At 46.8% G+C, this 26,464-nt stretch overlaps 4 protein-coding genes and 1 long non-coding RNA gene across 5 annotated transcripts; 2 read left to right on the top strand and 3 right to left on the bottom strand.

Annotated features, from left to right (window-relative positions):
• The first annotated feature begins 10,439 nt into the window (after nucleotides 1–10,439).
• LOC127331636 (uncharacterized) lies at nucleotides 10,440–16,235 on the top strand. The gene is made up of 2 exons (XR_007869912.1): nucleotides 10,440–10,858; nucleotides 15,752–16,235. It is a non-coding gene; the product is annotated as an uncharacterized lncRNA (long non-coding RNA).
• LOC127331633 (pathogenesis-related protein PRB1-3-like) lies at nucleotides 12,624–13,409 on the bottom strand. The gene has a single exon (XM_051357807.1). It carries the CDS (start codon nucleotides 13,387–13,389, stop codon nucleotides 12,844–12,846), a length of 546 nt encoding a protein of 181 aa, XP_051213767.1. The 5' UTR covers nucleotides 13,390–13,409; the 3' UTR covers nucleotides 12,624–12,843.
• On the bottom strand, nucleotides 16,091–17,623 carry LOC127331634 (uncharacterized). The gene is made up of 7 exons (XM_051357808.2): nucleotides 17,418–17,623; nucleotides 17,264–17,302; nucleotides 17,143–17,196; nucleotides 16,902–16,955; nucleotides 16,766–16,819; nucleotides 16,594–16,668; nucleotides 16,091–16,506 (listed from the first exon to the last, which is right to left on the bottom strand). The coding sequence occupies exons 1-7, from the start codon at nucleotides 17,469–17,471 to the stop codon at nucleotides 16,465–16,467; spliced, it is 372 nt and encodes a 123-aa protein (XP_051213768.1). The 5' UTR covers nucleotides 17,472–17,623; the 3' UTR covers nucleotides 16,091–16,464.
• A 280-nt stretch (nucleotides 17,624–17,903) lies between these two features.
• On the top strand, nucleotides 17,904–20,011 carry LOC127331632 (uncharacterized). The gene has a single exon (XM_051357806.1). It carries the CDS (start codon nucleotides 17,950–17,952, stop codon nucleotides 19,597–19,599), a length of 1,650 nt encoding a protein of 549 aa, XP_051213766.1. The 5' UTR covers nucleotides 17,904–17,949; the 3' UTR covers nucleotides 19,600–20,011.
• Nucleotides 20,012–22,887: 2,876 nt separating this feature from the next.
• LOC127331631 (uncharacterized) lies at nucleotides 22,888–24,962 on the bottom strand. The gene has a single exon (XM_051357805.2). It carries the CDS (start codon nucleotides 24,945–24,947, stop codon nucleotides 23,349–23,351), a length of 1,599 nt encoding a protein of 532 aa, XP_051213765.1. The 5' UTR covers nucleotides 24,948–24,962; the 3' UTR covers nucleotides 22,888–23,348.
• Between the last annotated feature and the right edge of the window lie 1,502 nt (nucleotides 24,963–26,464).

Here is a 26,464-nt window from a genome sequence, read left to right as displayed (position 1 = left end):
TGGTTCACCTAGTCGATGAGATTTCCATTCTCGGTCCTGTATTTCTACAAAATATGTTCCCCTTCGAGAGGTTCATGGGAATATTAAAGAAATATGTTCGTAACCGTGCTAGGCCAGAAGGAAGCATCGCCAAGGGCTATGGAAATGAGGAGGTAATTGAGTTTTGTGTTGACTTTGTTCCTGACCTTAAGCTGATTGGTCTTCCTCAATCGCGGCACGAGGGGAGACTAAGTGGAAAAGGCACGATCGGAAGGAAATCAACGATATGTATGGACGGCCATTCTCTCGATCAAGCACACCACACAGTTCGACCAATTCCAGCTTGGTGGCTCCGTACTTTGAGAAACACAAGAATATTTTACGCTCGGACAACCACAGGAAGCCCGAATCCTGGATTAGGAAGGCCCACATGGAGACTTTCGGCAGTTGGTTGAGAAAACATTTAATGCATGACAATAAGGTTGTAGATCAGCTGTACATGTTGGCCAAGACACCATCTTCGACTATAACGACTTTCCAAGGGTACGAGATAAATGGGAATACATTTTACACGATCGCCCAAGATAAAAAGAGCACCAACCAAAATAGTGGTGTCCGCTTTGATGCAGCAACCGAGAATGGGCAAAAGGTCACATATTATGGTTACATAGAGGAGATATGGGAACTTGACTATGGACCCTCCTTTAGGGTCCCTTTGTTCCGGTGCAAATGGTTCAAGCTAACAGGAGGTGGGGTAAAGGTGGACCAGCAATACGGAATGACAATGGTGGATTTCAACAATCTTGGTTACCTTGACGAACCATTCGTCCTAGCGAAAGATATCGCTCAGGTTTTCTATGTGAAGGACATGAGTAGCAAACCGAGGAAACGGAAAGATAAGAAAACGATCAGTACATCATGCGATGATCCAAAGCGCCACATTGTTCTTTCAGGGAAAAGAAACATCGTGGGAGTGGAGGACAAGACAGACATGTCAAAAGATTATAATATGTTTGCTGAAATTCCGCCCTTCAAAGTGAACACCGACCCAAGCATTAAGTTAAATGATGAGGATGCTCCATGGATACGGCACAATCGTAAGCAAGCAGGGACACAAGGGAAGAAATGATGTGTAATAATTTATTGTACCAAACTTTGTTGAATGAATCATGTGAATTATATTACCCGTGATGTGTTTGGTGTCCATTTTCGAATGATTCAATTGACTCGAGATAGCAACGATGATACATGAAATTTGGAGTGATTCAGTCATACTCCTGCATACAGGAAATTTGGAGTGACTAAGTCATACTCCTGCATACATGAAATTTGGAGTGACTAAGTCATACTCCTGCATACAGGAAATTTGGAGTGACTAAGTCATACTCCTGCATACATGAAATTTGGAGTGATTTAGTCATACTCCTGCCTAGGCGTATAATATGCATACTCGTAGTCTTCATAGCCGCCGTCGTTGTACTGGTAGTCGTCGCCTTCTAAGTTCTTTGGCGTCGTCATCGCTCTTGTCGTCGCTGTCGTCGGGCGGCGCTCGTGGCTCGAATCGAGGTAGCGCAGCGGGGATATCGCCGGCCGTGATGTAGTCCATGACGCTCTGCAGAGTCCGGCGGTACCACCATAGCCGACGGCCGGCCTCGTGGAAGTTTCCAGGAGGCAGACCGTCCTCCTCATACCTGGCGAGCGCCCTCTCACGCCGATTGATGAAGAAGGCGTCCCAAGTATGCTGGTTATCGGGATGCCAGCGGGGATTCATCCGCTGCTCCGGCGTGAGGTCGAGGTAGTAGTGGTTCGTGATGGCCGCCCGACGCGCAGTACCCTGAGGGACGGGAGGGACCGGCACGCCGCCGGCGCTTAGGCTCCAGCCGGCGGGGACGCGGTAGCCCGGTGGGCAAGGGTAGTTCGAGGCGCAAAGCTCCTCCACCTGCTGGTAGGTTAGAGTGGGTGCGGTGGAAGCCATGAGAGAGTGATGAGAGATTGTAGAGATGTGATAATGCTGGCCAAGCCGGGCTACCTATATGTAGTGACAAATGGCGGGAAAAATGGGAGCGGGAAGACACGAGGCGGGAAGAAAGAGGCGGGAAGAAAGTGGCGGGAAGAAAGAGGCGGAAAGAAAGTGGCGGGAAGAAAGTGGCGGGAAGAAAGAGGCGGGAAGAAAGTGGCGGGAAGAAAGTGGCGGGAAGAAAGAATTTTTTGATATATTATTTTTCTGATTTTTTGATATATTATTTGTATTTTTAAGAATTTGAATTGAATTAGTTTTATTTTTTGATTTTTTTGATATATTATTTGTATTTTTAAGAATTTGAATTGAATAAGTTTTATTTTTCTGAATTTTTTGATATATTATTTGTACTTTTAACATTTAGAAATGAATTAGTTTTATTTTTCTGAATTTTGTGATATATATTATTTGTATTTTTAACATTTTGAATTAAATTAGTATTATTTTTCTGAACTTTTTGATATATAATTTGTATTTTTAACATTTTGAAATGAATTAGTTTTATTTTTCTTAATTTTTTGATATATAATTTGTATTTTTAACATTTAGAAATGAATTAGTTTTATTTTTCTTAATTTTTTGATATATAATTTGTATTTTTCACATTTAGAAATGAATTAGTTTTATTTTTCTGAATTTTTTGATGTATTATTTGTATTTTTAACATTTTGAAATGAATTAATTTTATTTTTCTTAATTTTTTGATATATAATTTGTATTTCCGCGACTAAAGGTCATTTCCGCGGGAACCGGAAAAACGGGCGAAAAAAGGGCTTTAGTCGCGGTTGGTGTGGCCAACCGCGACTAAAGGGTACCCCTTTAGTCGCGGTTGGCCACACCAACCGCGACTAAAGCCCCTTCCTATAAATATCCGCGCGAGCGGCGGCGCATCACTTCCTCTTCTTCCTCGAACCGCCGGCTGCTGCGCTCGATCGACCGCGAACGCCGCCCTCGTCGCCGCCGACCGCCGCGCGCCCTCGTCCTCGCCCGATCGCCGCCCTTGTCGCCGCGTCGGCCGACCTCCTCTTCTTCTCCCGCGCCCGCCGTATGTCATCGGGATGATCGATCTCTGCGCGCGCTCGAACCCCCGGCCTCCGCCGCCGAACCATGCGCCGTGTCGTCGTCCACCCAGCCACGCGCCGCCGCGCCGCCGGCAGACCTCCTGCCGCGCGCCGCGAGACCTCCTCGCGCGCGCCGCCGTTACAGAGAGAGGGAGCGCCCCTGGCCGGCGCTTTCCTCTCTCTTTTTTTTTATTTTTTTAACTTAAAAATTAAAACTTCAAATTTGTAACTTACAAATTGTAACTTAAATGAAAAATAGTTTTAAGTAATTAATTTGTAACTTCAAATTTTTATTTAACTTAAAAATTGTAACTTTAAATGAAAAATAGTTTTAAGTATATTGCAACTTAAAAATAGTGTGCTAAGTATATTGCCTCGATGCCGGATTTTTTTTTAACTTAAAAAACTAACTACTATCTAATAACTTAGAAAACTAACTAAAATTTGAGTTTAAAGTTTGTGTAAAAGAAGAACTACAATTTGACTTAAAAAAACAAATAATTGAGACTTAAAATTTTGTCTCAAAAAGAACTACAAATTTGACTTAAAAAAAATTGTGTAAAAAAAACTAAAATTTGACTTTAAAAAAAATAAAAATTGACTTAAAATTTTTGTCTAAAAAAAGAACTAAATTTTGACTTAAAAAAAACTAAGTCAAATTTATGAAAAATCCCGTGCTCGTCGACTTTTCTTCCCCGTACGTCCTCCTTCCCCACCGACGGCGCCCACCTCGGCATGGGAACGCGCTGCCGCGGTGACCAGCTACCACCGCGCGTATACAGAGGGGGCCGGCAGCGCTCGTCGCCCCCTCCGTATACGCGCGGTGTTTTTTTTGGGATCGAGAGGGGGCGGCGAGGGTTATGTGTCGTCGGCACCGCCACCGCCCTTTCGCCACCGGTTCGCCACCGCCACCGGTCTCTCGGTCACGCGGTCATTGCGAGGTCGATCGTCCGCATATAACACGCGTCCCCCCTCTCGCCTCCCGCTCGTCGCCCTCTCTGTTTATATGTAGAAGAGATGTGATAATACATATACACAATTAATTTGTTTTGACTACATGTTTTCAGGACTGACATATGGCGGACGATAGAGCTGACCCGATTCTGGACAACTATGATCCGGACGCTGAAGACCATATGTTCGGCATCATAAAAGGCGATATTCTATATGTGCCGACCGGACAAGAAGAAGATGATATCTCTTCTTATCTGAACCTTGAGGGTGAAGATGAAGGGCGCCGTCAGCAAGATGATGCCGAAGAAACGTCGATAAACGACGATCTTGAATTGGAAGTAGCAACCACCTCCGGCGCCGATGTATATATATACATATTGAGCGTCTGGTGATACAAACTAACTGATTTGAATAAATGTGTGTGTACTAACGCGCGCGACTCTCTTTCTTATTTTAGCCCTCGGCCGGATCGTCGAAAAAATCGAGTACGTCGTCAAAGCGTGGCGCAACCAAGACGATGAAACCAAACGAAACATGCACCATCGAGGTTGTCGAGGAAGCAACCGGCAGGCCGCTGGAGCCCAGCAAGAACGCCATCAAGTTTATCAGCCAATGCGGAGCCGTTGTTAGAGACAACGTCTCGATCACCGTCCAGGAGTGGAATGAGCCAAAGAAGGCACGTCTTGGTTTCACTTTTGTCGATAAGAGAACAAAAAAAGATTGCTTCAACAAGCTTATGGAACATTTCGTTCTACCTCCGGAATACCGCAAATACGATGAGACGGGTAACAAGATTCAGGAAAACAAGGAGAGGCGCAAGCTAGTCAAACAGTTCGCTCTTTCTAAGATGTCCAACGCATTCCGGAAATACAAGCAAAATCTAGCCCATGACTTTGTCAAGCAGGGCAAGACTCCGGATTTCAAAGGACAATATGAGAAACTGCAACATTATTGGCCAGAATTTGTGAAGCAAAAGAAATCGGAGCAGTTCCTTGAAATGTCGAAAAAAAATAAGAAGAATGCGGCCAAGAAGGAGTACAATCATATTATGGGGCCAGGAGGGTATCGCTTTTGGCAGCCTAAGTGGGAGAAGATGGAGAACGAGCTGAGGGCGCGAGGAATCCGTCCAGGTACGGAGGGATGGGACCCAAGGGCCAAAAGCTGGTGGTACGGGCATGGGGGATCGCTGAACCCGGAGACAGGGGAGTGTGTTTATCAGGGCAAAATAATTAAACCCACCCAAAAGCTTATTGAGGCAATGAGGGATGCTCAAGAGGGGAGGATCAAGTTCAACAGAGAGAACGACGCCCTGACAAAAGCCCTCGGGAATCCTGAACACGGAGGACGTGTACGAGGCATGGGGCCCATTTCGTGGAAAGTAGGGTTCCCCGCAACGATGACCCGTACGGTTACAGAAGCCGTAAGAGAAAGATGGATCGGGATGCAGATGTTGTGGCGAAGTTGGTAACGGAAATGGATGTGATGAAGAAAACCGTGAGTGTACTAGTAGCCGAAAGAGATGCAGCTCGGGCGTAGCATGAAGATCATCCAATGGATCTCGGAAGCCAGCAGCGGAGAAGAAGCAGCGTGGCTTCCACGGAGGCCTCACCGGCTGGTGCACCGACGATCGAAATTACTGCACCGGAGCCTCTGGTGGTCGAAATTACTGCACCGGAGCCTCCTCGCTACCCCGTGGACGATATAAAGGAGATGAAAGCATGTCATCTGTATTATCCTATCGGGAACATGTCCATGAAGGTAGCCATCGGCAGTGCTTTACCACCTGGAGCACTCCACCACAACAACCCCATTCAAGATGGCTATGCTCGTGTCACGGTGGAGGAGATAGTCCAAGGGTTTGAGGACCTGGACATTGACATTGCTACACCTGAAGGGGCGAAAAGACTTGGAGATGTCAAGCGCCAGTTCATTCTATGGCAGAAGAAGTTTATCAAGTTTCCAGGCGAGGCGCCAACAAGTCCACCCCCCTACGGTGGTGGTGGTGGCGGTGGCGGTGGCGGTGGCGGTGACGGTGGCGGTGGCGGTGGTGGTGGTGGTGCTTCACCTACACCTCCTTCATGTCAGCCGACGCCGCCCCCCAATTCACCTCCGGCGGGTAAGCAGACGCCGCCCCCCAGTCCTCGTCCGGCGGGTGATCAGACACCGCCCCCCAATCCACCTCCGGCGAAGAAGCGAAGCAGTCCTGGGTTATTAACCCGGACCCTTATGTACCTAGAACCACAAAGATACCAGAGCCATCATCGAAGCCTCTCATCCCGAGGCCTTGGGAACTTAGTGTCGAGGAAAATGCAGCGATCGTGGCTGCTCAGCATGAGAAATGGAAGGAGGACTGCAAGAAGAAAAGAGAGGCGAGCCCAAGCCGGTATTTTCTGACAAGCAAAAGCAGTGGGCTAAGTCATTTTTGAACACACCGTCCCAAGGCGCGAAGAATCTGCCTGACGACTATTTACGTGAACTTCGTAGGCAAGCACTCGCGTTCAAGAGGAACCAAGAGTTGGCGGAGAAGAAAGCCTTGGAGGAGGCCGAGACAAAATTAGAAAGGGGGAAAGAAGTTGCCCAGCTCGGGGAACAAAGTAAACAATCGATTGCCCCGCTCATAGTGCAAGCCGCCGGTCCGGATGCCCCCGATATCATAGCATGCGGCGACATGGATTGACCGTAACGAGTGCCGCAGAACAAGCGGCTGACTTAGGTATCACTCTTCGTGCACCGTTAGGCCTTGATGAGGCGCCAATGAAGGACGTAGTATTTACATATGTGAAGAATGGCCCTCTCGTCGAGCTGCGCAGGAAGAGGATCTACCTCGACAAATGAAAGGTCTGCTAAATTGGTACAAGGGTTACATAAAACTTAAAAACGCCAAAGACTATATTTATGCGGAAGTTAGATATGAGCATCACTTCAAACATTACTATGTACAAATTCATCGGAGTGAATTGTTCCAGCTTTTCAATCTGCGCGATCTCGACAAATCTATCATCAGTTGCTACGTTCTGTAAGTGATTTATTAATTTCTACCCCATCTCGTTCATTGCCTGCACTATATATATATATATTGTCCTAACTATCTTGTTGTGTACGCTATTATGCAGAATGAAGAAGCGGGAAATGCGAATAAGGAACATCCATGATGTTGGGTTCATTGACCCACAAATCGTTAATTCATATGTGTTAGAAAACCACCCCGCCGACGTGGAGGATGACCTGTGGCGGTTTCTTACAAAACAGGAACTCAAAAGTGATATTCTATTTCCTTACCATTTTGGGTGAGTGTTTCTGTCTTGAGCACATTCTCTTTTGTTTACTCCATGCATGGTATGTGGCTAATCGATGAGTTATGCATGACTGTGCATGTATCGTGTCCGCAGGTTCCACTGGATTCTGATGGTAATTCAATTTCACACCTCCACAGTTCTCGTCCACGACTCTCTGAATATGGATCCGGCGCTTTGGGCCAACATGAGAAAAATGATGCAAAAGTAATTATTTTCATTCATTTGCGCTCTATATCGATCGGCCTATTTCGTTCATCATTTCCTAATATCAAGTAACTAATTAATAACTCTCTTGTTCATTTAATTTTCTTTGCCTCGTAGGGTTTAGAGACGGTTCGTAGATCAAAAGGTCGGTGAATTCAAAAAAGAGCTACATTTTAAAATGGCAGTGCGGACGACTGGGGATATTCAGCCACCGGGGACCAATCTATGTGGATACTATGTTTGTGAGAGGATCCGGAGATACTGCAATGAGCGGGACCAGAAGTGTGAGGACAACATCATGAGGAATAACCTCCGGAAGACGCTTAGTCCAGAAGCTCGCTTCCGACCACTTCAAGAGGAACTAGCTGGATGGTTGGCAAGGGAAGTCATCGATCCTAGAGGAGAACACTATTACGAGGACGTAGAACTTAATATGCACTAAATTATGGATGGAAACTTGTTCAAAATTGTATATGGTCATCCGATATTGAATATATATTGTATATTCCTCTTGAATTCTTTTTGGTTCTAATTTCAAATTTGTTTGAAATTGTACATTCATATGCATGTATGTAGTACCGTAGAATATGTGAAACTCCTTCAAAATTAATACCCAAAAGAAATAAAACAATACAAATTAAAAAGAAACCAGATTTAGGGGGAGGGGGGGCTAAACCCTAAACCCTGCGGAGGCCTTTAGTCGCGGTTGGCCAGAAGAACCGCGACTAAAGGTCCTCCGCCCGGCGCCGCCCTGCGGCCCACGTGGACGGGCCTTTAGTCGCGGTTCGTAAGGAACCGCGACTAAAGGGGGGGCCTTTAGTCGCGCTACTTTGGTCGCGGTTGCGCAACCGCGACTAATGGCAGTTGCGAACCGCGACCAAAGGCCCTTTTTCCACCAGTGTAGGCCTTTCGGATAGGGAATTAAGGATTTACATGCACTAAGTTTTGATATAAAACAGTTTGAAAAATATATTTTTATGTGTTCCTCACTTTAATGGTTTAACATAGCGAGGGTTTTCATTGCCCCTATCATTTATGTCTTGATCCATACCATTTTTGTTTCTTTATTTCCTACTCCTTTTCTCACTCTTTGTTAATTTTCTTTTCTTTTTTACCACCCTTCAAACTCCCTTTTTATTTTGTTATTCTCGTCATCATTTTTTGTTTTATTTCCCAATTCCGAGTTCCGACCGCCCCCTGAACGTGGATGACGGCGACGGCGTCCAAGATTCTGAGGAAGCAAGTGGCCGGAAAGTTGCCGGTGGACGGTGGTGGATCCATGTTATGCTCAGCTGAAAGCTCAGTTCTACAGTACCTTCTAGGGCTCGCGCGTGTGAACCAGCGGGAATCGACACGAATTAACCGCGTACATACAAGTAGAATCGACCACTTTGCAAAGCAATACGCGCGGCACGCACGCGGACGCATGAGCAGTACACGGCTGCGAGCAGTGCCGTGCATGAAACAATATATCTTGTAAAATGCACTGATAATGCAAACCCTGGAATATGCGTACGTCGCTGCACAGTGACCAAGCGTACGTTCTTTGGATGATTTTTTTTTGGACTGGTGGAGCTTAATCGTTCGGCGGTTTGACGCCCATGGCATCCCGTTGTTCAAAGCTATCGATCAAGGATCAAGTCTTTGGGAAAAATATCTTGTAAGCTCCAATTTCTTGGATTTTTTTTGCTCCTTCTGATAAAAAAAAAACTTGTCGCTGAAACGAGTGAATAGAAATATTAAAATGTATTTTGCAAAAAAAAATGCATTTAGATACATGATTCAGCGATAAGCATTATGGATATGAGGAAACATGAATTCTGTTAGGGATGCGAAACTGGGGCAAGTGAAATAAATGGAATAATTTAATTTTAATTTACTAAGAAGAAACAAAGAGTCAAAAGTAGTCAAATGAAATCAATGTCATCTATCTTGCTTATCACATGTCCTAGGGCATCTCCAGACTCCAGCGGCCCAACTAAACGGACAAACGTGTTTGTTTTAGTTAGGCCGGACATAATTAGGAAAAAAACCTACGTCGGCGCAGGCAGCAAGCGAGTCCGCGCACCTCCTCCTCAACTCGACCCTGGGTCCGCCTGCCATTGTCGGTACATTTGTATTCGGGCCGCACATTGTTGGAGGACCATTTTTGGTGGCGGCGTTGAGTGCCCTTGCAAGCCTCGCCGTAGAACCTGCCCCGCCGCCATCTCGCTCGGACCTAGCAGTTGGTCATGGCATCCATGACCTATTCGGCCAATTTACCGGTAAGAAATCTTGGACCATTTTTGGATATTTGGTTGAAATAATCAGGCCATTGACCCATAATTTTTGCCCCCGCAGTGACATCAGGGAGTCGATCGATGTCTTCATCAAAGACGTCCTCAATAGCTCGCCGGAAGACAAGCGTCTCTTCGGGGCTCATGGTTGATGCGGCCTCCCTCATCCACGAGCAGACTGAGATGCAGCGGCTGGTACATGATAAATACAAGTGCACAGATATATTGTAGCTAGTTTTAAAAGTAAGAGCATCGAACCACATAGAGTTGGTTGGTTAAGCTCTCTAAGGCCCTCATCACTATCTACCAAGAATACTTATAAGCTGCCCTTGATTTCAAGTAAGCGTGTTTTAAAAAGAGTTATTGTGTGTGTAAAGTAATGATCCAAAAGTAAATCCTTAAATAAAAGGCACAATCTCTATTTATGTAGATAATAATGAAATTTCAGTAAGGCAAAATGTTTTTGGGAAATGTAGGATCCACATCTAACATTGGTATTACTCATGGTAAGAGCATCTTCAACAGCCTTTCTATATTTTACTAGAATTAGTAAAAACTGAAAATATATTAATCTGGTTTAAAAACACAGATCCAATATCCTATGTATAAGTGGTTTCCCCACCCAAAATTATACCAATCTTGCTATACTTACACATCCACTTTGCATATTTGCAGTCTGGAGGCACTTTGTATATCGAGTGCAATGGCCAACCGTCTGCAACCGTCTCGAGGTCGAGGGAGGCCTCCCATGAGAGGACACTGCCCGATTCGCGTCGAGGGAGGCCGGCGCTGGCTGATTCGCGCGCGGTGGAGCTTCTCCGCGACTCCGTTGTGCTTCCCCAAACCTCCTCTCCGCCCCGCCCGCGCTCCCTCGGCAGTCACCGGTCGGCCGACCAGCACCACCCCTCGGGCTCACGCGGCCCCTGCGGCAACCATCTGCCGCCCCGCCTCGAGCTCGTGCAGGCTCCCTGCAACCTCAAGGCCCCCCAGGATGCACTCAGGTCCGCCCGTCGAGCTCGCGCCGCCATTTCGGCCGCGTCCTCCGCTCGACTCCTACTTGCATGGGAGGTATTTGATAAAATGCCCGCTTGGTATTCTAGTGTCGATTGCTATTATACCAATGCTACCAAAGAAAAAAAAAGTGTGTTGAATTGCTATACCTTATCTCTCCTCTTTCTATAACCAGTTTTTACCAATCTTATATACAAATGCTGTTGGAGATGCTCTAAAAATAAAGAGTAAATTCCAGTTTTTACTCCCTAATTTCAAAATTTTGACACTAATTACCCCATTTAGCAAAATTTCATCCTAATTACCCCATTTAGTGAAAACTTTGCCAATTTTTACCCCATATAAATTTTATAAGCGATTCAATAGGTGTTTCCCTTCTTCTAAGACATATATAATAAAAGTACAATGGCTCTAATCAGTAACCACCATGTCTAGGCAAACTTCTGGCCTCATATTTTTGCTTCTTCTCTCGTGCGCATTTTTCATGGCTCTCTCATCTCAAGAATCAAGATGAATCCAGCTCCACCTACACCATAGGTGTGTGTGTTCGTTTCTCCATTGCTCACATTTATCCAACAACTTGGTAGTTACAACAGCTTTTTTACCGCAAGGCTTCCTGTTTGAACCTCAGCTATAGGGTCTCACACTGCATAAGTGCAGTGAACTGTAGATGCCACACGCGAACGTGACCTATCGAATCACTCAAGAAATTACAGAACTTGGATTAGGTATGCCTTCACGAACAGTCTATGTGACACACCAAGTCACCACTTGTACCTGGCAGCCAGGAATCACCCATCCAATCGCTTAAAAATAATATAGGAGGTAAAAATTGGCACAAGTTTTACTAAATAGGGTAATTTGGATGAAACTTTCCTAAATGGGGTAATTGGCTTCAAAATTTTGAAACTAGGGGGTAATAATTGAAATTTACTCAAAAATAAATCTATGTCTTTCTTCATAACGTGTATGAGAAGAGTTCCATAAAAACATGATCACAGAAAACCATTTGTTATTTCTTACTGAATAATTACTATGACCGTAAGCAAGCCACTTTGATCCCTCATAATTAAGGGTTTCCCCATAGATATTGATGTGAGCTTTGTGAATCTCTTCTTATCCTCTTTGACCACATGAATATGATACCACTCCTTTATGTCACGTAGCACTGTACATACTACCACATGTCCAAAGATTCGCGGCCCTTGGTCTACTCGTCAGCCACAGCAAATCCACCTCGCCCATTCACGTCCCTCTCCTCCCATTTGCAACCATAGAGCTAGGCCGCCGCCTGCCCTGCCGCTCGCCATTACCGGTACAGTTTTGCTCGGCCCGCACAATTCTGAAGAGCAGCAGCTGAAAATCGGGGAGTGTATTCTTTATGACGACCCGTTTGACCTTCTGATCCTGTATCAGTGAAACCTTTAGGCACGATGTGATCGTATTTGCTTCAAGAACATCAAGGAAATCAGGTCTGCAATCCAGGAAGAGAAGAGTAGTCTAACAGCTCAACTAAGAAATTCACAGGAGGCTAGCACTCCTTTTGGTTCATACAATCGTCTGAAGTTCTCCTACTGAACTAGTGTTGTTGAACCGAAACCTGCAATGATTTGCTTCTGTTTCTACAGCAAAGACGAAGCAGAACAAGACAGAGACCAAGCACTCAAGATTAATGATGATCATATATGGAAGAAAATAAATCTATCCAGGCATGAAAAAAATCAATCCAATATGAATTGGTTCTCCCTTCTTATACAAAAAAAAACTACTGCTAGTAGATGTTTAGCTTTGTTCCGGATCGACCCAAAAGAAGTTCAGCAAATACAGCTTGCCAAAGCGTTTTATATTGTGAACCGGAGGGAGTACATAGGATCAGTGCAAAAGAAGTTTAGCAAATACACAGTACATTACACTGGAAGGAGTTATCAGACTCTCCTACTTGCAAGTGTGTATGCTGAAATGAATGACATGGATCTGACGGTAGCTGCATTTGGATGGACAGTGGCAGTACTAGATACCCGGCCTGGCCGGCATCGACCAAGTCACACTGCGTACACGGCCGCAATACCCTGGTCGTGCCCGCAACCACGGTACGGCGTCTCCCCGCGAACGTTGCCCGGCGGGTCGTAGCTGCACACGACGAACGTGCCGCCGCCGTCATCGCACGTCGCCGACGCGCACCCGAGCCTCTTGGTGCGTGCCCAGACCACCTGCGTGTAGTGCCCGCACGCGCGCTTCCGCCTGCAGGCGTTTTTGGCGCAGTCGTAGTCCGAGCGCTCGTCGACCCACGCCTCCACCGCGTCCGCCGCAGTCCACCGCCGCCCGGCGCTGCCCCAGAAGACGTTCTCCCCGTAGGGTCCGCGCGAGTGCGCCATCTTGCAGCCGTCAAGCCTCCTCCTCTCGGCGTGCCGCCGGGCGTATGCCGCCAGGGTGCCGTTCCACGAGAGCTTGCGGACGCCGACCTCGGCGCGAGCGCCGTTGTGGGGCTTCAGGAAGTGATCGTGAGAAGAGTTGTGGGCGGCATGGGTTAGGCGTAGGACGCCGAGACAGAGAAGAAGCATTGAACCATAGGTGAGCGGGGCTGCCATCTCTGCCTGGCACCGATCGAGAGCTTTTTTTTGCATTGTTTCTTGATATTGTGCCCATCTTATATCTTAATCTCCATCCATTTGTGGTACATAAACTGTTGTCTTTTCGAGTAATGTCATTTGAGACACCATACTTTAGGCCTCAAGAACCGTTTCTGTTATACATGACGTGCGCTTGGTTGGAACAAGTTCACACTTTACCTGTGCAGAGTGAAATGTATTCATAAAAAAGAAACCTATGCAGAGTGAAAGAGTGCAAAGCTGTGGTTATACTTTGCACGCTGTGGGGCAACGCTTAGGTAGGATTTGAACATGGCAGAATCTCTGTTTTTGGCTTCTATTCGCTTGACATCTTGTACTATTTTTTAGCAGCTCTTCGGCTAACATTTAAAAAAAAACAATCTTTTGAAGAAGGATTTTAACTAGTAGTTAAGACTGGTACTCCCTCCGTTTTTTGAATAGAAGGTCACTATCAAAATACAATTTTCATCTATACAAGCTCGCTATCTTTTGCCAAGAAAAGCTGATTAGATTTATCTCACGTACAATTGTGCTCACTAATGTAAAGGTTGCAGGCAACCATAGAGATAGAAACACCAGATGCAACATGTTTAATTAGCCCGGAAAACACCAGATTCAACTAGATTTAAACTCTAGTTGAATTTTTTGCACTATAATTTTGCCGAGTTCACCTGAGGTTCAGTTTTCTCAAACTATGTTACTGCCCTGTTCAAATCTAGTTCAAACTATCAGAAAAAGATTCTTGCCCAATACAACTCTAGTACAAATGTTTTAAACTAGGATTGTGCCTAGTTCAAAATAATTTAACAAAAATTATGCCTTGTTCAAGACTAGTTAAAAAAAACTCGAACCATCTAGGATTTTGGTTAAATTTGTCCCATGTTTATTTTTTTTAAATAGGATTGTGTGTAGTACAACTCTTGTTGAAATTTTGTAAGTAGGGTTGCGCCTAGTTCAACTCCAGCTCAAGTTTTTTGACTAGGATTTTACCTAGTTCAACTCTAGTTAAACATGAACTAGTTCAACTCTAATTCATGTTTCTTTAACAAGAATTATGCAACGTTCAACTCTAGTTCAATTTTTTGAAGTATAATTGTGCATAGGTCAACTCTACTTGTCTCTTGACTACCGTAAATATTTTTAGTGGTGGGGGGGGGGGGGGAGGGGGGGGGGGACAGGTGTGAGTGAGGATTGTTCAATCCTTCTTGGATACCACACTTCCTCTTGCTTATCATGTGGTTTTAAGCATTTCAAGTGGATCTGAACATATGTACTCACGCTAGAGATGAATCTATTGATATCGTGGTCATTTGGGTATGGGGTTGTCCTAGCTTTCTCGTCAAATTGAGAACATTCTCAAAGATCCAATGTAAATTTCACTAGGTTTCACTACTGGTTGTAGTATTCTAAGTTTATAACCACGTAACAGCTACTTTGGTTCTATGTTCTAGTGGTGTTATGTACTAGCAATCAAAGTAGTTTTCAATGGTTTGTATAAAACAGTCAACATCATCTCCTACATATTCATGAGTGTTAAGTTTAGCACGTTTCACTACTGGTTGTAGTACTAAGTTTATAACTATGTGGCTTCTTGATCTTCTGTTTCCATCCTTGTTCCATAACCAGTCCTCTTCGGCATTTAAGTCAATGTTGTTATGATGCTGATGTTCACAATGTTGTGCACTATGTGTCTTTCATGTAAGCATGTTAGCCATGATGAGCATGCGCGGAGTTTTAAATACTCCCTCCATCCCATGAAACATGTCTGAGATGTCTGAGAAAATTCTCAGACATGTTTCATGGGACAGATGGAGTATATTTGTTTGAAAATTTTGTAGTTCCATTTGAGTTCAACTCTTTTACCGAATGATCATTCCATACGGTAGGGCCAACCACCTGCGAAATGTTTCATGTTTTAGTAGGGTTTTGAGAAATGCTACCTTGCCGAAGAGACTCTGCCATGCCATCAACTACAAAGCATTGAGATTTAGGTGTCACAAGTTGATGTTCTTGCACATCCAGATGTACTGAACTATGAATTTGGTTGCGGTTTTTTTGTTAATTTTGAACTTCTATCCACCATTTTCTTGTAATCAGAACATGTGGTGGCAGTTAGGTTGGCATCAGATGCTGTAACCACTTATCGATAGCCTGCCTTCCCTCGTGAAATTCTTCTTGCACATTTGCATTAGTATTGGCCAAAGCAGAAACTATTCAAGTCCATAGAATGTTCGCTTAATCATGCAGTCTATGGAGACTTTTCGTTTGCAATATAATGGTTCATGTAGGATATATTTGGTTTGAACCCTGTGATTCTGATTCTACAGCTGTATGCTTGCAGGTGTGGCATGGCTGTAGTGCACTAGTGCTGAAAGATTTGTCTGCTCTGTTCTTGAGAAGCTGCAATCAATCTACAGTTCTACAACCATTCTGGATTTTGCAATTTTACCTAGTGCAAGGAAAAGGTGGAAACAAGCAGCAGCGATCAGATCTATAAACTATCCTCATCGAGAAGTTCTGTTCTCAGGAAGTTCCAGTGCTCACTGTGGTGTGCCTTCCAATGTCAGTAGATTTTAGAGATAAATATTAGATTGTTCAGTTTCTCAGAAATGATATGTTTTGGTCTCTCACCCAACTGGGTTTAGAAAAAAAAGAAGGATTAGGAAGCGCAGAAGCGAGCTAACACATGGATATGTAATGTTCAATTCGTCAATAAAAATATTTGGTACAGAGTATGCATGGAATTCTTATGTTAATGTAAGTATCTTTTTCAAATAAAAACGTATGTAGAATAATTACAAATCAAGCAACTCTTGTACATGTAATATTTGACGCCTACAAGATTTGAAGCTCAGTACACTTCAGTTTGCTGATACTGGTATGTGATGTACTATGTATCTACCTAGTCCATGTCGACGTATTTACCAGCTTCTTTGTTTAGTCCACAGAACGAAGTTGAACCTCCACTCAACCACAACAAGTTTTGTTTGAAATAGAGGATCACACATTCATGCTTGCACTCCAGTTTTTTTTTGTTCCATATGTGTGCCGCCGTCAATCTTGGGTCTGTCGGGCTTGTTCTGTTTCTTCATTGCTCTACAGGCAGAAGCAACTCATTGCCGGTTTTGGTTTGACAAAACTAGTTTTTACAGTAGATATCGCATAAATAGTATGGTAACCAACCTCCTCCAAATTTCTGAAAGGAGCTTTTAAACTGTCATTCTCTTCCTGGACCGCAGACCTGATTTCTTTGATGTCCTTTGAAATCAAACACCATAAACCGTGAGCTTTCTAAGTTTTCAACGGTACAGCTACAGAGCGAGAAGGAAAGAGAAAAAATGGAGAGAGGACACACCGATTTCAGGTGTTGCACTTCAGAGCAGAGTGCCTCCTTCGTGTCCAGAAGCTCCTACAGGTAACTCAGCTGTTAGCATTATTCATCGCTGTAACAGTGCACTTGCAATGTGGAACTGGGAAACTCAAGTACTCACGGTTTTCAATGTCCTGCTCTGTGCCTCTACATTGGAGCGCCATTTCTGAACCTCCTGAAAGTGAAACAGAGTCCATCTATCATTCCATCCCATTCCCATATGCTCACGGCTCACCACATCTGATCACCGAAACAATCGAATCCCCAAATCCAATTCTACTCTCTCCAACCAGAGTTTACAATCAAGCCAAAGTCAAACCTTTGCCTCAGAGTTATCAGGATGATTGCGATGGTACTTGTACCTGTTTGAGAGTCTGGATCCTGCCCAGCAACTCCGCCTGCGACGAGGTCAGCTCCTGCAAACCGCCACGAAATCAGCCGATCACCATCTAGCTAACCAAAACAGCAGAGCCAAACGGATACCTTGATGCGTGCGTCTAACGGCTCGAACACTGACAATTTCTGCAGATGAAGAACATGACGAGAACGCAGTATTAAAATCTGATCCAAGAATGGGTCAGAGTCGTGGAAACTAGGTGGTTCCTGTAGCTCAAGCCCATCCGGCAATCGATCATACCTGGCGAGTCGCCGGCACCGGCGATGGAGCAGGAGATGGGGCGATCTCCGACATCTGGGGGATTGATTGATCGGTCGCCGGCGTGGAGGCTGTGGCTTTTTACCTCAAGCTAGTCTTGAAGGTGTATTTTTGTTTGACAGTCTCTGAAGGTGTATTTAGTTTCGTGCGTAAGCAAAGTACTCGTTGTTGTTGGGTTTGGTTGCAGATACTTGTCTCCCGCCTTTGAAGGCATGTTAGTACGTGACAGAAAGAAAATAAATTCGAGTAGTACATGTGATCCACCGCCGGGAACCTGTCAGCACCTACTCTGCATCTTTGAAGACTGTCAAAATTCGAGTAACACTTCAGTAACCAGCTGGTAAGTCTCCCTTCCATCGCTGGCTTCATCTCGGACGTTCATCTTCGATCCAACAGCTAGCGGCATAACTTACCTCTTTGCGCTAAGTGAACACAAAGCCCATCAAAGCCCACCAGGAAATAGTGAACACAAAGCGCGGCCTGGTTCTGCTCGTATCCTGCTTCCCTGACGACCATGGCGTCGTCTGACCCCGACGCGCGGCCGGCGGCGGCAGCGATTGTCGCCCCGGCCGCCGCGCCGCTCGCCGTCTTCGCGTCTCTCCTCGCGGCGCGCCGATTCGGCGCGGCGAAGTCGATGCTCCCTTCCCTCCTCACCCCCAGCCTCCTCGCCGTCCCCTTCGCCGACCTCGCGGCCGCCTCCCTCCCGCGCGCCGCTCCACAGCACGCCGTCGCCGCGTTCTACGACATGCTCTTCCGCGCCTATGCAGACGCGGGGGCCGCCGACCGCGCGGCCGAGGCTGTCGACCTCACCGTCTCCCGCCTCGGCCGCCTCGACCCCCGCTCCCTCACCTCCTCGCTCATCTCGCTCCGCCAGGCCGGCCACCTCCCGGCCGCCGTGGAGATCCTCAACAAGGCGCTCGCTTCCTACCCCGACTCCGTCACGCCTCTCTCGGCGTCCGTCGTCGTCGACGGCTTTTGCAAGGCCGGCCGCATGGACGACGCGCGCCGGCTGCTCGACGAAATGCCGAGCCGCGGCGTGAGGCTCAACGCCTGCTGCTATAACCCGCTGCTCGACACCTACACGCGCCAGAAAAACGATGGCCGCGTCGCGGAGATCCTAAAGGAGATGGAGAATGCTGGTGTGGAGCTGACGGTCGGGACGTATACGATCCTTGTCGGTGGGTTGTCTAAGGCCGGCGATATCAGCAAGGTCGAGTCTGTGTTTGACGAGATGAAGAGAAAGAATGTGGCAGGCGATGTTTACTTCTACAGCGCGGTCATCAACGCGTACTGTCGGGCTGGGAATGTGCGGAGGGCGTCTGAGGTGTTTGATGAGTGTGTTGCCGATGGCATCGAGCCGAATGAGCGTACTTATGGAGCGCTGATCAACGGGTTCTGCAAGATTGGGCAGATAGAGGCTGCGGAGATGTTGTTCACAGATATGCAGCTGCGTGGAGTTGGACATAACCAGATTGTTTTCAACACGATGATTGATGGTTATTGTCGCCATGGCATGGTGGACAAGGCCCTCCATATAAAGGAGGTCATGGAGAAGATGGGCATTGAGTTGGATGTCTATACGTATAACACACTCGCGTGTGGGCTTTGCCGGGTGAATAGAATGGAAGAGGCCAAGACGCTACTGCATGTCATGGCCGAGAAGGGTGTCGCGCCAAACTATGTCAGCTACACTACATTGATCAGTATCCATTCCAAGGAGGGCGACATGGTAGAGGCAAGAAGGCTCTTCCGAGATATGGATGGTAAGGGGTCAAGGCCAAGTGCTGTTACCTATAATGTCATGATTGACGGGTACATCAAGAATGGAAGCATCCGCGAGGCTGAGCGGTTTAAAAAGGAGATGGACAAGAAAGGGCTTGTCCCAGACATATACACTTATGCAGCACTAGTTCATGGGCACTGTGTCAATGGGAAGGTGGATGTGGCGATGAGGCTCTTTGAAGAGATGAAGTCGAGAGGAACCAAACCCAATGTCGTGGCATATACAGCTCTGATATCAGGTCTGGCGAAGGAAGGTAGATCGGAGGAGGCGTTCCAGTTGTATGATGATATGTTAGGCGCTGGATTGACTCCAGACGATGCTCTATATTCTGTGCTTGTAGGGAGCCTTCACACGGATAATAGGAAAGATGTTTTGACATGAAGAGCAATATAGCATAAGGTTTGTCAGGCCGTATTATTGTTAGCAGATGATACTGTAAAGGAATTGAACAAATCCCCTCCTCACGTCCATGACTGTGAACACCAACACTTGGGACGCCATTACCCTGTATAGGGCTTACATCCTATGGGGATTCGGCGTTGCTACCAGGTTGAGGCAGGATTGTTGCAAGGCGGGCACCAACACTAAGCTGCACCAGTTTGACGCTGTTGAATGTCTCCACAAGAGGGATGACCTCAGGTAAGGTGAGGGTCCGTGGCCCATGGCTTGGTTTGTACCATGTCGACTTGTATTAATAGAAACCTATTGTTGTACAATTTTGTTCAAATATCTATTTGGATGTACTGAATGGTTAATTGGTTATGAGATGAGGTGATTGCCTAGTTTGTTCAAACCTTCAAACTGTGGGTACAGATATATTTTGGGGCATGTCAATGCTATTTTTCTTACTTCTGAGCACATTTGAATTTGGTATCTGTCACTTAGGCCCTGTTCCCGGTAAGAAATATAGTGAAATTGTCTTTCCTATTCTTTCCCCTGATCCCGCTACGAAGAAAGATGCTTATTTCTTAAAATATCCCATATATGTAGGGGGAAACCGAGGAAGAGGACAGATCTGGATCAAATTAGTTGCTCAATTGATTAAAAATGAAAGTAAAGTATTCTTGAAATTGGAATAGTGATGATAAACCTTTAAACTTGCGCGCTGTTCACGACCAGGTTAGAGCGCTGGCACTGCAGGTTGTGTGCCTAGTTTCTTCTTAATATAATTCTACTGGTCTCGTCAATTTTTTTTTTAAATCTCGTCAAAATATAATGCCACAGGGTCCCTACCTTGTTGGTCTCGTTTTTTATAAATCTTCAAACTGAGGGTACAGATATGATGTGCTGAAGTGAACACATAGGTTACATCATTATACCAATAACACCATACAAATACCCGTGCCATCTTTACTTTGTCAGTCTTGACAATGGTCATCTTTATGCTTGTCTTTTAATGTCTTGAAAAATGTGTCTTTTTAACACATTTGTCTGTCAAATTTAGGGTATGTCAGCTCTTTTTCTTCCTGTAGCGTAGAGTCCTTAATATAGCTTAACATGATCTGGAAGTTGATGTTTGCACCTGAGATTATCCCTACTGCTAGTCTTTTTACTAGTGCTTTGACAGAGATTCATGTTATATTCCTCTAGCATACATTCCTTAATATAGCTTAACATGCTCTGGAAGTTGATGTTTGCACCTGAGATTATCCCTACTGCTAGTCTCTCTGCTAGTGCTTTGACAGAGATTCAAGTTAGAGCCTTTTTAAACTGTAACTATCCTAATTAATTTGGTAATCGTGAATGGTAAAATCTTCAGATTGTTTGGCTGAAGGTGGGCGGTATGTTGTTCTTGCAAGTCTGTTTTCATTAACTAGAGGTTTGCAAGGAAACAACATAGCGAAGCCGGGTTAAATGTTGGCAAAAATTTCTTGGATGCTGATTTTTTTTGCTGGACAATGTTAGTGGATTCAAGAAATTATCAATTTTCATCCTCTCTGAATTTCTAAAATTCTGACATCAACTTGCATAAACTCCAACTCCAACATGCCAGTGCCCACAAAATTAGACGCCTTTTTCATTATCTAGAAGTTTCAACGGGGATTTTACCAGTTTTTTTTAGGGAAACAGTAGGACTTTATCCTGATGTAAGCTTTATTGATCAAATAATAGTTACATCGTCAATTAACATCGAAATGATAAAGCTCGGCGGATCATCTACCCAAATATTCGGGAGTGAATCTGTCTCTCTCGAGAAACAATCAGCAACACACTTGGCTTTCCTATTATAAAAGGTAAAATCACATCTACAAAAAGTTGACACTTGGACATAGATATCATCAAACAGTGCTACTGCTGCAAATGACGGAGGGGATTTTACCAGCTTAGTTTGTGCTAACCGAAGCAATTGAAAACATGAGACTATGGTTAGGCTCAGGCAGAATTTTGGACTACCAAAAGTTGATAACTAGACACAACTTTCAAGTCAATGAACCGCAAAACACCGCTCCCCCCACCCCCACCCCCCCTAGTGATGCCCGCAACAAAAAATGCACAAATCAGGGCGGGAGATTGGGATTTCACAACATAAGAGGTGCTCTTCCGCAACCAATTCTAAGCCTTGACTTGTACCCGAGCTTTTATCGCCACCGCCAATAACACAACACCTCCCTTCGGAATCAGGAGCTAAGCGGAGGATTTTCTGAGAAATTCCAACTCCGTCTTCCTCTAAATTCTTCTCGTCGCCAAGGAGATCACAACCTTGATATTAGTTGACAAACTCAATCTATAACGTTCCATGTCTCAGTTACTCACGGAAAGTAGCCAACATTTGCAGGACGATTTACTAAGATCTAGAGGATTATTACAAGAGGATTTCAAGGCCAATTTCCGGTCAGTGGTGGCTAGGGTTTAACCCAATACAAAGATATACTATCTAGATCTGATGCTTTTATAGCCATTACTGATCGAACAAGCGTAAAGAGACCAAAGGAAAAACGGTAGAAGGTGAATGAAGTTGTCGAAAATTGAGTAGGTCGATGTGCTAGAGCGATCCAATGGAAGATGGACACTTTTACCTAGGATAAAAAGGCAGCGGAAAGAACTTCTCCGCGTAAATACGGAATGAAATGGAAATATAACTATTTTGGTGGAAAAATAAACTGCAACGGAATGATATTTCCGGTAGAGCGGACACGGAAGCGGACCACTAATATGGAATTTCCGTTTTAGAGTTTGATGTGCAGGACCCAATTTAGAAACCCCAATATATGACCTTGTGAAGCCAAACAGTCGAACCAGCCCATCCCAAAACAGACAACCACCGTAATCCCTTAGTTAGTTTAAGGAAGCTTCCACAATTCGACCCTTTCCCAATTCCCCATATATTGAGTAGTCATGCTATGGTTAGGGATCAGGTTTATCGGTTTATTGTGTTGCTTGATTTTTTTTTCTTCATGATTCAAGCGGTTTCTTGGTTTCGACAAACATTCGTATTTTGCTCGTGTAAGCACCGTATTTTGTTTGCATATGTTTTCAACAATACCAGCTTCTGTTTTTGTATTCCAGTTTATGTACTCGTTTTCTCTTCAGAAAAATAAATGTGAAAATAGATGTGGCACCACTCTGCTTCGTCCGTCTTCGCTCCGCTTTCATCCCTACCAAATTCAAATGTGCTCAGAAGTAAGAAAAATAGCATTGACATGCCCCAAAATATATCTGTACCCACAGTTTGAAGGTTTGAACAAACTAGGCAATCACCTCATCTCATAACCAATTAACCATTCGGTACATCCAAATAGATATTTGAACAAAATTGTACAACAATAGGTTTCTATTAATACAAGTCGACATGGTACAAACCAAGCCATGGGCCACGGACCCTCACCTTACCTGAGGTCATCCCTCTTGTGGAGACATTCAACAGCGTCAAACTGGTGCAGCTTAGTGTTGGTGCCAGCCTTGCAACAATCCTGCCTCAACCTGGTAGCAACGCCGAATCCCCATAGGATGTAAGCCCTATACAGGGTAATGGCGTCCCAAGTGTTGGTGTTCACAGTCATGGACGTGAGGAGGGGATTTGTTCAATTCCTTTACAGTATCATCTGCTAACAATAATACGGCCTGACAAACCTTATGCTATATTGCTCTTCATGTCAAAACATCTTTCCTATTATCCGTGTGAAGGCTCCCTACAAGCACAGAATATAGAGCATCGTCTGGAGCAATCCAGCGCCTAACATATCATCATACAACTGGAACGCCTCCTCCGATCTACCTTCCTTCGCCAGACCTGATATCAGAGCTGTATATGCCACGACATTGGGTTTGGTTCCTCTCGACTTCATCTCTTCAAAGAGCCTCATCGCCACATCCACCTTCCCATTGACACAGTGCCCATGAACTAGTGCTGCATAAGTGTATATGTCTGGGACAAGCCCTTTCTTGTCCATCTCCTTTTTAAACCGCTCAGCCTCGCGGATGCTTCCATTCTTGATGTACCCGTCAATCATGACATTATAGGTAACAGCACTTGGCCTTGACCCCTTACCATCCATATCTCGGAAGAGCCTTCTTGCCTCTACCATGTCGCCCTCCTTGGAATGGATACTGATCAATGTAGTGTAGCTGACATAGTTTGGCGCGACACCCTTCTCGGCCATGACATGCAGTAGCGTCTTGGCCTCTTCCATTCTATTCACCCGGCAAAGCCCACACGCGAGTGTGTTATACGTATAGACATCCAACTCAATGCCCATCTTCTCCATGACCTCCTTTATATGGAGGGCCTTGTCCACCATGCCATGGCGACAATAACCATCAATCATCGTGTTGAAAACAATCTGGTTATGTCCAACTCCACGCAGCTGCATATCTGTGAACAACATCTCCGCAGCCTCTATCTGCCCAATCTTGCAGAACCCGTTGATCAGCGCTCCATAAGTACGCTCATTCGGCTCGATGCCATTGGCAACGCACTCATCAAACACCTCAGACGCCCTCCGCACGTTCCCAGCCCGACAGTACGCGTTGATGACCGCGCTGTAGAAGTAGACATCGCCTGCCACATTCTTCCTCTTCATCTCGTCAAACACAGACTCGACCTTGCTGATATCGCCAGCCTTAGACAACCCACCGACAAGGATCGTGTATGTCCCGACCGTCGGCTCCACGCCAGCATTCTCCATCTCCTTGAGGAGCTCCGCGACGCCACCATCGTTTTTCTGGCGCGTGTAGGTGTCGAGCAGCGGGTTATAGCAGCAGGCGTTGAGCCTCACGCCGCGGGTCGGCATTTCGTCGAGCAGCCGGCGCGCGTCGTCCATGCGGCCGGCCTTGCAGAAGCCGTCGACGACGACGGACGCCGAGAGAGGCGTGACGGAGTCGGGGTAGGAAGCGAGCGCCTTGTTGAGGATCTCCACGGCGGCCGGGAGGTGGCCGGCCTGGCGGAGCGAGATGAGCGAGGAGGTGAGGGAGCGGGGATCGAGGCGGCCGAGGCGGGAGACGGTGAGGTCGACAGCCTCGGTCGCGCGGTCGGCGGCCCCCGCGTCTGCATAGGCGCGGAAGAGCATGTCGTGGAACGCGGCGACGGCGTGCTGTGGAGCGGCGCGCGGGAGGGAGGCGGCCACGAGGTCGGCGAAGGGGACGGCGAGGAGGCTGGGGGTGAGGAGGGAAGGGAGCATCGACTTCGCCGCGCCGAATCGGCGCGCCGCGAGGAGAGACGCGAAGACGGCGAGCGGCGGGGCGACAACCGCTGCCGCCGCCGGCCGCGCGTCGGGGTCAGACGACGCCATCGTCGTCAGGAAAGCGAGATACGAGCAGAACCAGGCCACGCTTTGTGTTCACTATTTCCTGGTGGGCTTTGATGGGCTTGCATGCGCCGTTACCTCGCAGGGAGCTCTAATGGGCCAGGCTACACCTAGCGAGCAATCCCTATTTGACGGCTTAAGCGTCAGGTAGCGTGCTGATGCTAAAGGAGGTAGCAGGATGGGAGAAGATTTTTTAGATTCAAGCCTCCACGAGCCCGACTTTATAAATTAATAAAGCCCACAACGACCAGAGTTTACACAATGCTGAAAGACAGCTTACAGGTGACGAAGAACAAGCACTAAAAATAAAAAGACATTGAAGCGACGCTTGATCTACGCCGCCATTGTCCCGCGCTGCGATCTGACTGAAGAGGAAGCGAGGTTCTGGAAGCACGCCACAGAGGACTCGTACCATCGTCGAACACCATAGGAAAAACACAATGCCAGTCGCTCCACCTCCGAAGAAAACACCCTGTTTTCTCGCCCCGGATCGGGGGGCGCCGCACCTGTCAAGAGGGGGATCTGCTCACCCTGAGCACGCCTGGGCAAAGCTATGAGGTTGGGAAGACGCTGGCCACCGCCTCACCGCGTCGCTACCGGAGACCGCCACCACCGCCACAGCACCCATCACCACGCCGCGACCCAAACTGCCAGAAAAGAACACACCGAAGCTGCGGGAAAGAAAGTGCCAGTGCCCATGGTTGGCACCCTAGCTCAACCACCGGATCACTGCGGCTACCGGAGAAGGGACCCTTCCCTTCTCACTCACCAAGGCAGAGAGCATCGGGGAAAGCAGAACGCCGCGCCAGCACCAGCCCTGCAACACAGAAGACGCCCGCTCCCAACAGCCAAAACCACCATCGAAAACACGACCACTGACCTAGCCATCCCAAGGCGGCGCCTTCAGGAAGGGGACGACGCCGGAGCGCCGCCGCCGCCCAAGCCGAGGCTTTTGGGTTTTCACCCGAGATAGGCTAGGCAGGGAGGGGATAGAGTACCTCGAAATCGCCTTCAGGAAGGAGATCGGCGCCAATAGCGTCTACGACTTCGTGGCCGCCCCGTCGGCCAAGAGTTTCCCCCGGTCCAGCGCTCCACCTCCAACTGCAGCAAACCACCAGAGCAAATCCAGGGTTGGGCAGGGTCGATCTTGACGCAGAAAGGCCACAGCTCCAGATCCGGCGTGGAAGACCACCGGGGCGATCTCCCCACCGCGTCCCTTCCACCGGTGCCTCGCCACCCGCGTAGCCAAGGCGCACGGCAATCAGCATCAGCAGACGGAGCCCGCCGGCAGGCCCACGCCGCCCACACCCAACACGAGGCCGCCGCCTTAGAACCCAGAGCCCCACCGAGGCCACCGCCGTAGAGCACCTCCCGAGCCTTCGGCCAGGCCAGAGACCTGCCGACAGAGCAGAGGGCGCCCCGGAATGGCGACGTCGACCAAAGCAATCCGGCGCGAGATCCTCCAGCTAGCGAACGCGCGGGGAGGCGGGCGCCCAGATCCC

The sequence above is a fragment of the Lolium perenne genome, chromosome 2 (assembly GCF_019359855.2).
Source record: "Lolium perenne isolate Kyuss_39 chromosome 2, Kyuss_2.0, whole genome shotgun sequence".
NCBI classification, from domain to species: Eukaryota; Viridiplantae; Streptophyta; class Magnoliopsida; order Poales; family Poaceae; genus Lolium; species Lolium perenne.
Note: the sequence above shows the minus strand (reverse complement) of the source record. Positions and strands in the feature narration are given on the sequence as shown.

Excerpts from the sequence above, each read along its gene's own strand:
- LOC127331633 (XM_051357807.1), bottom strand. The coding sequence starts at position 13,389 with ATGGCAGCCCCGCTCACCTATGGTTCAATGCTTCTTCTCTGTCTCGGC.
- LOC127331634 (XM_051357808.2), bottom strand. The coding sequence starts at position 17,471 with ATGTCGGAGATCGCCCCATCTCCTGCTCCATCGCCGGTGCCGGCGACT. Across the intron at positions 17,303-17,417 it reads CGGTGCCGGCGACTCGCCAG|AAATTGTCAGTGTTCGAGCC; the intron begins GTATGATCGATT and ends CTTCATCTGCAG. Across the intron at positions 16,507-16,593 it reads CTTTCAGAAATTTGGAGGAG|AGCAATGAAGAAACAGAACA; the intron begins GTTGGTTACCAT and ends TTCTGCCTGTAG.
- LOC127331632 (XM_051357806.1), top strand. The coding sequence starts at position 17,950 with ATGGCGTCGTCTGACCCCGACGCGCGGCCGGCGGCGGCAGCGATTGTC.
- LOC127331631 (XM_051357805.2), bottom strand. The coding sequence starts at position 24,947 with ATGGCGTCGTCTGACCCCGACGCGCGGCCGGCGGCGGCAGCGGTTGTC.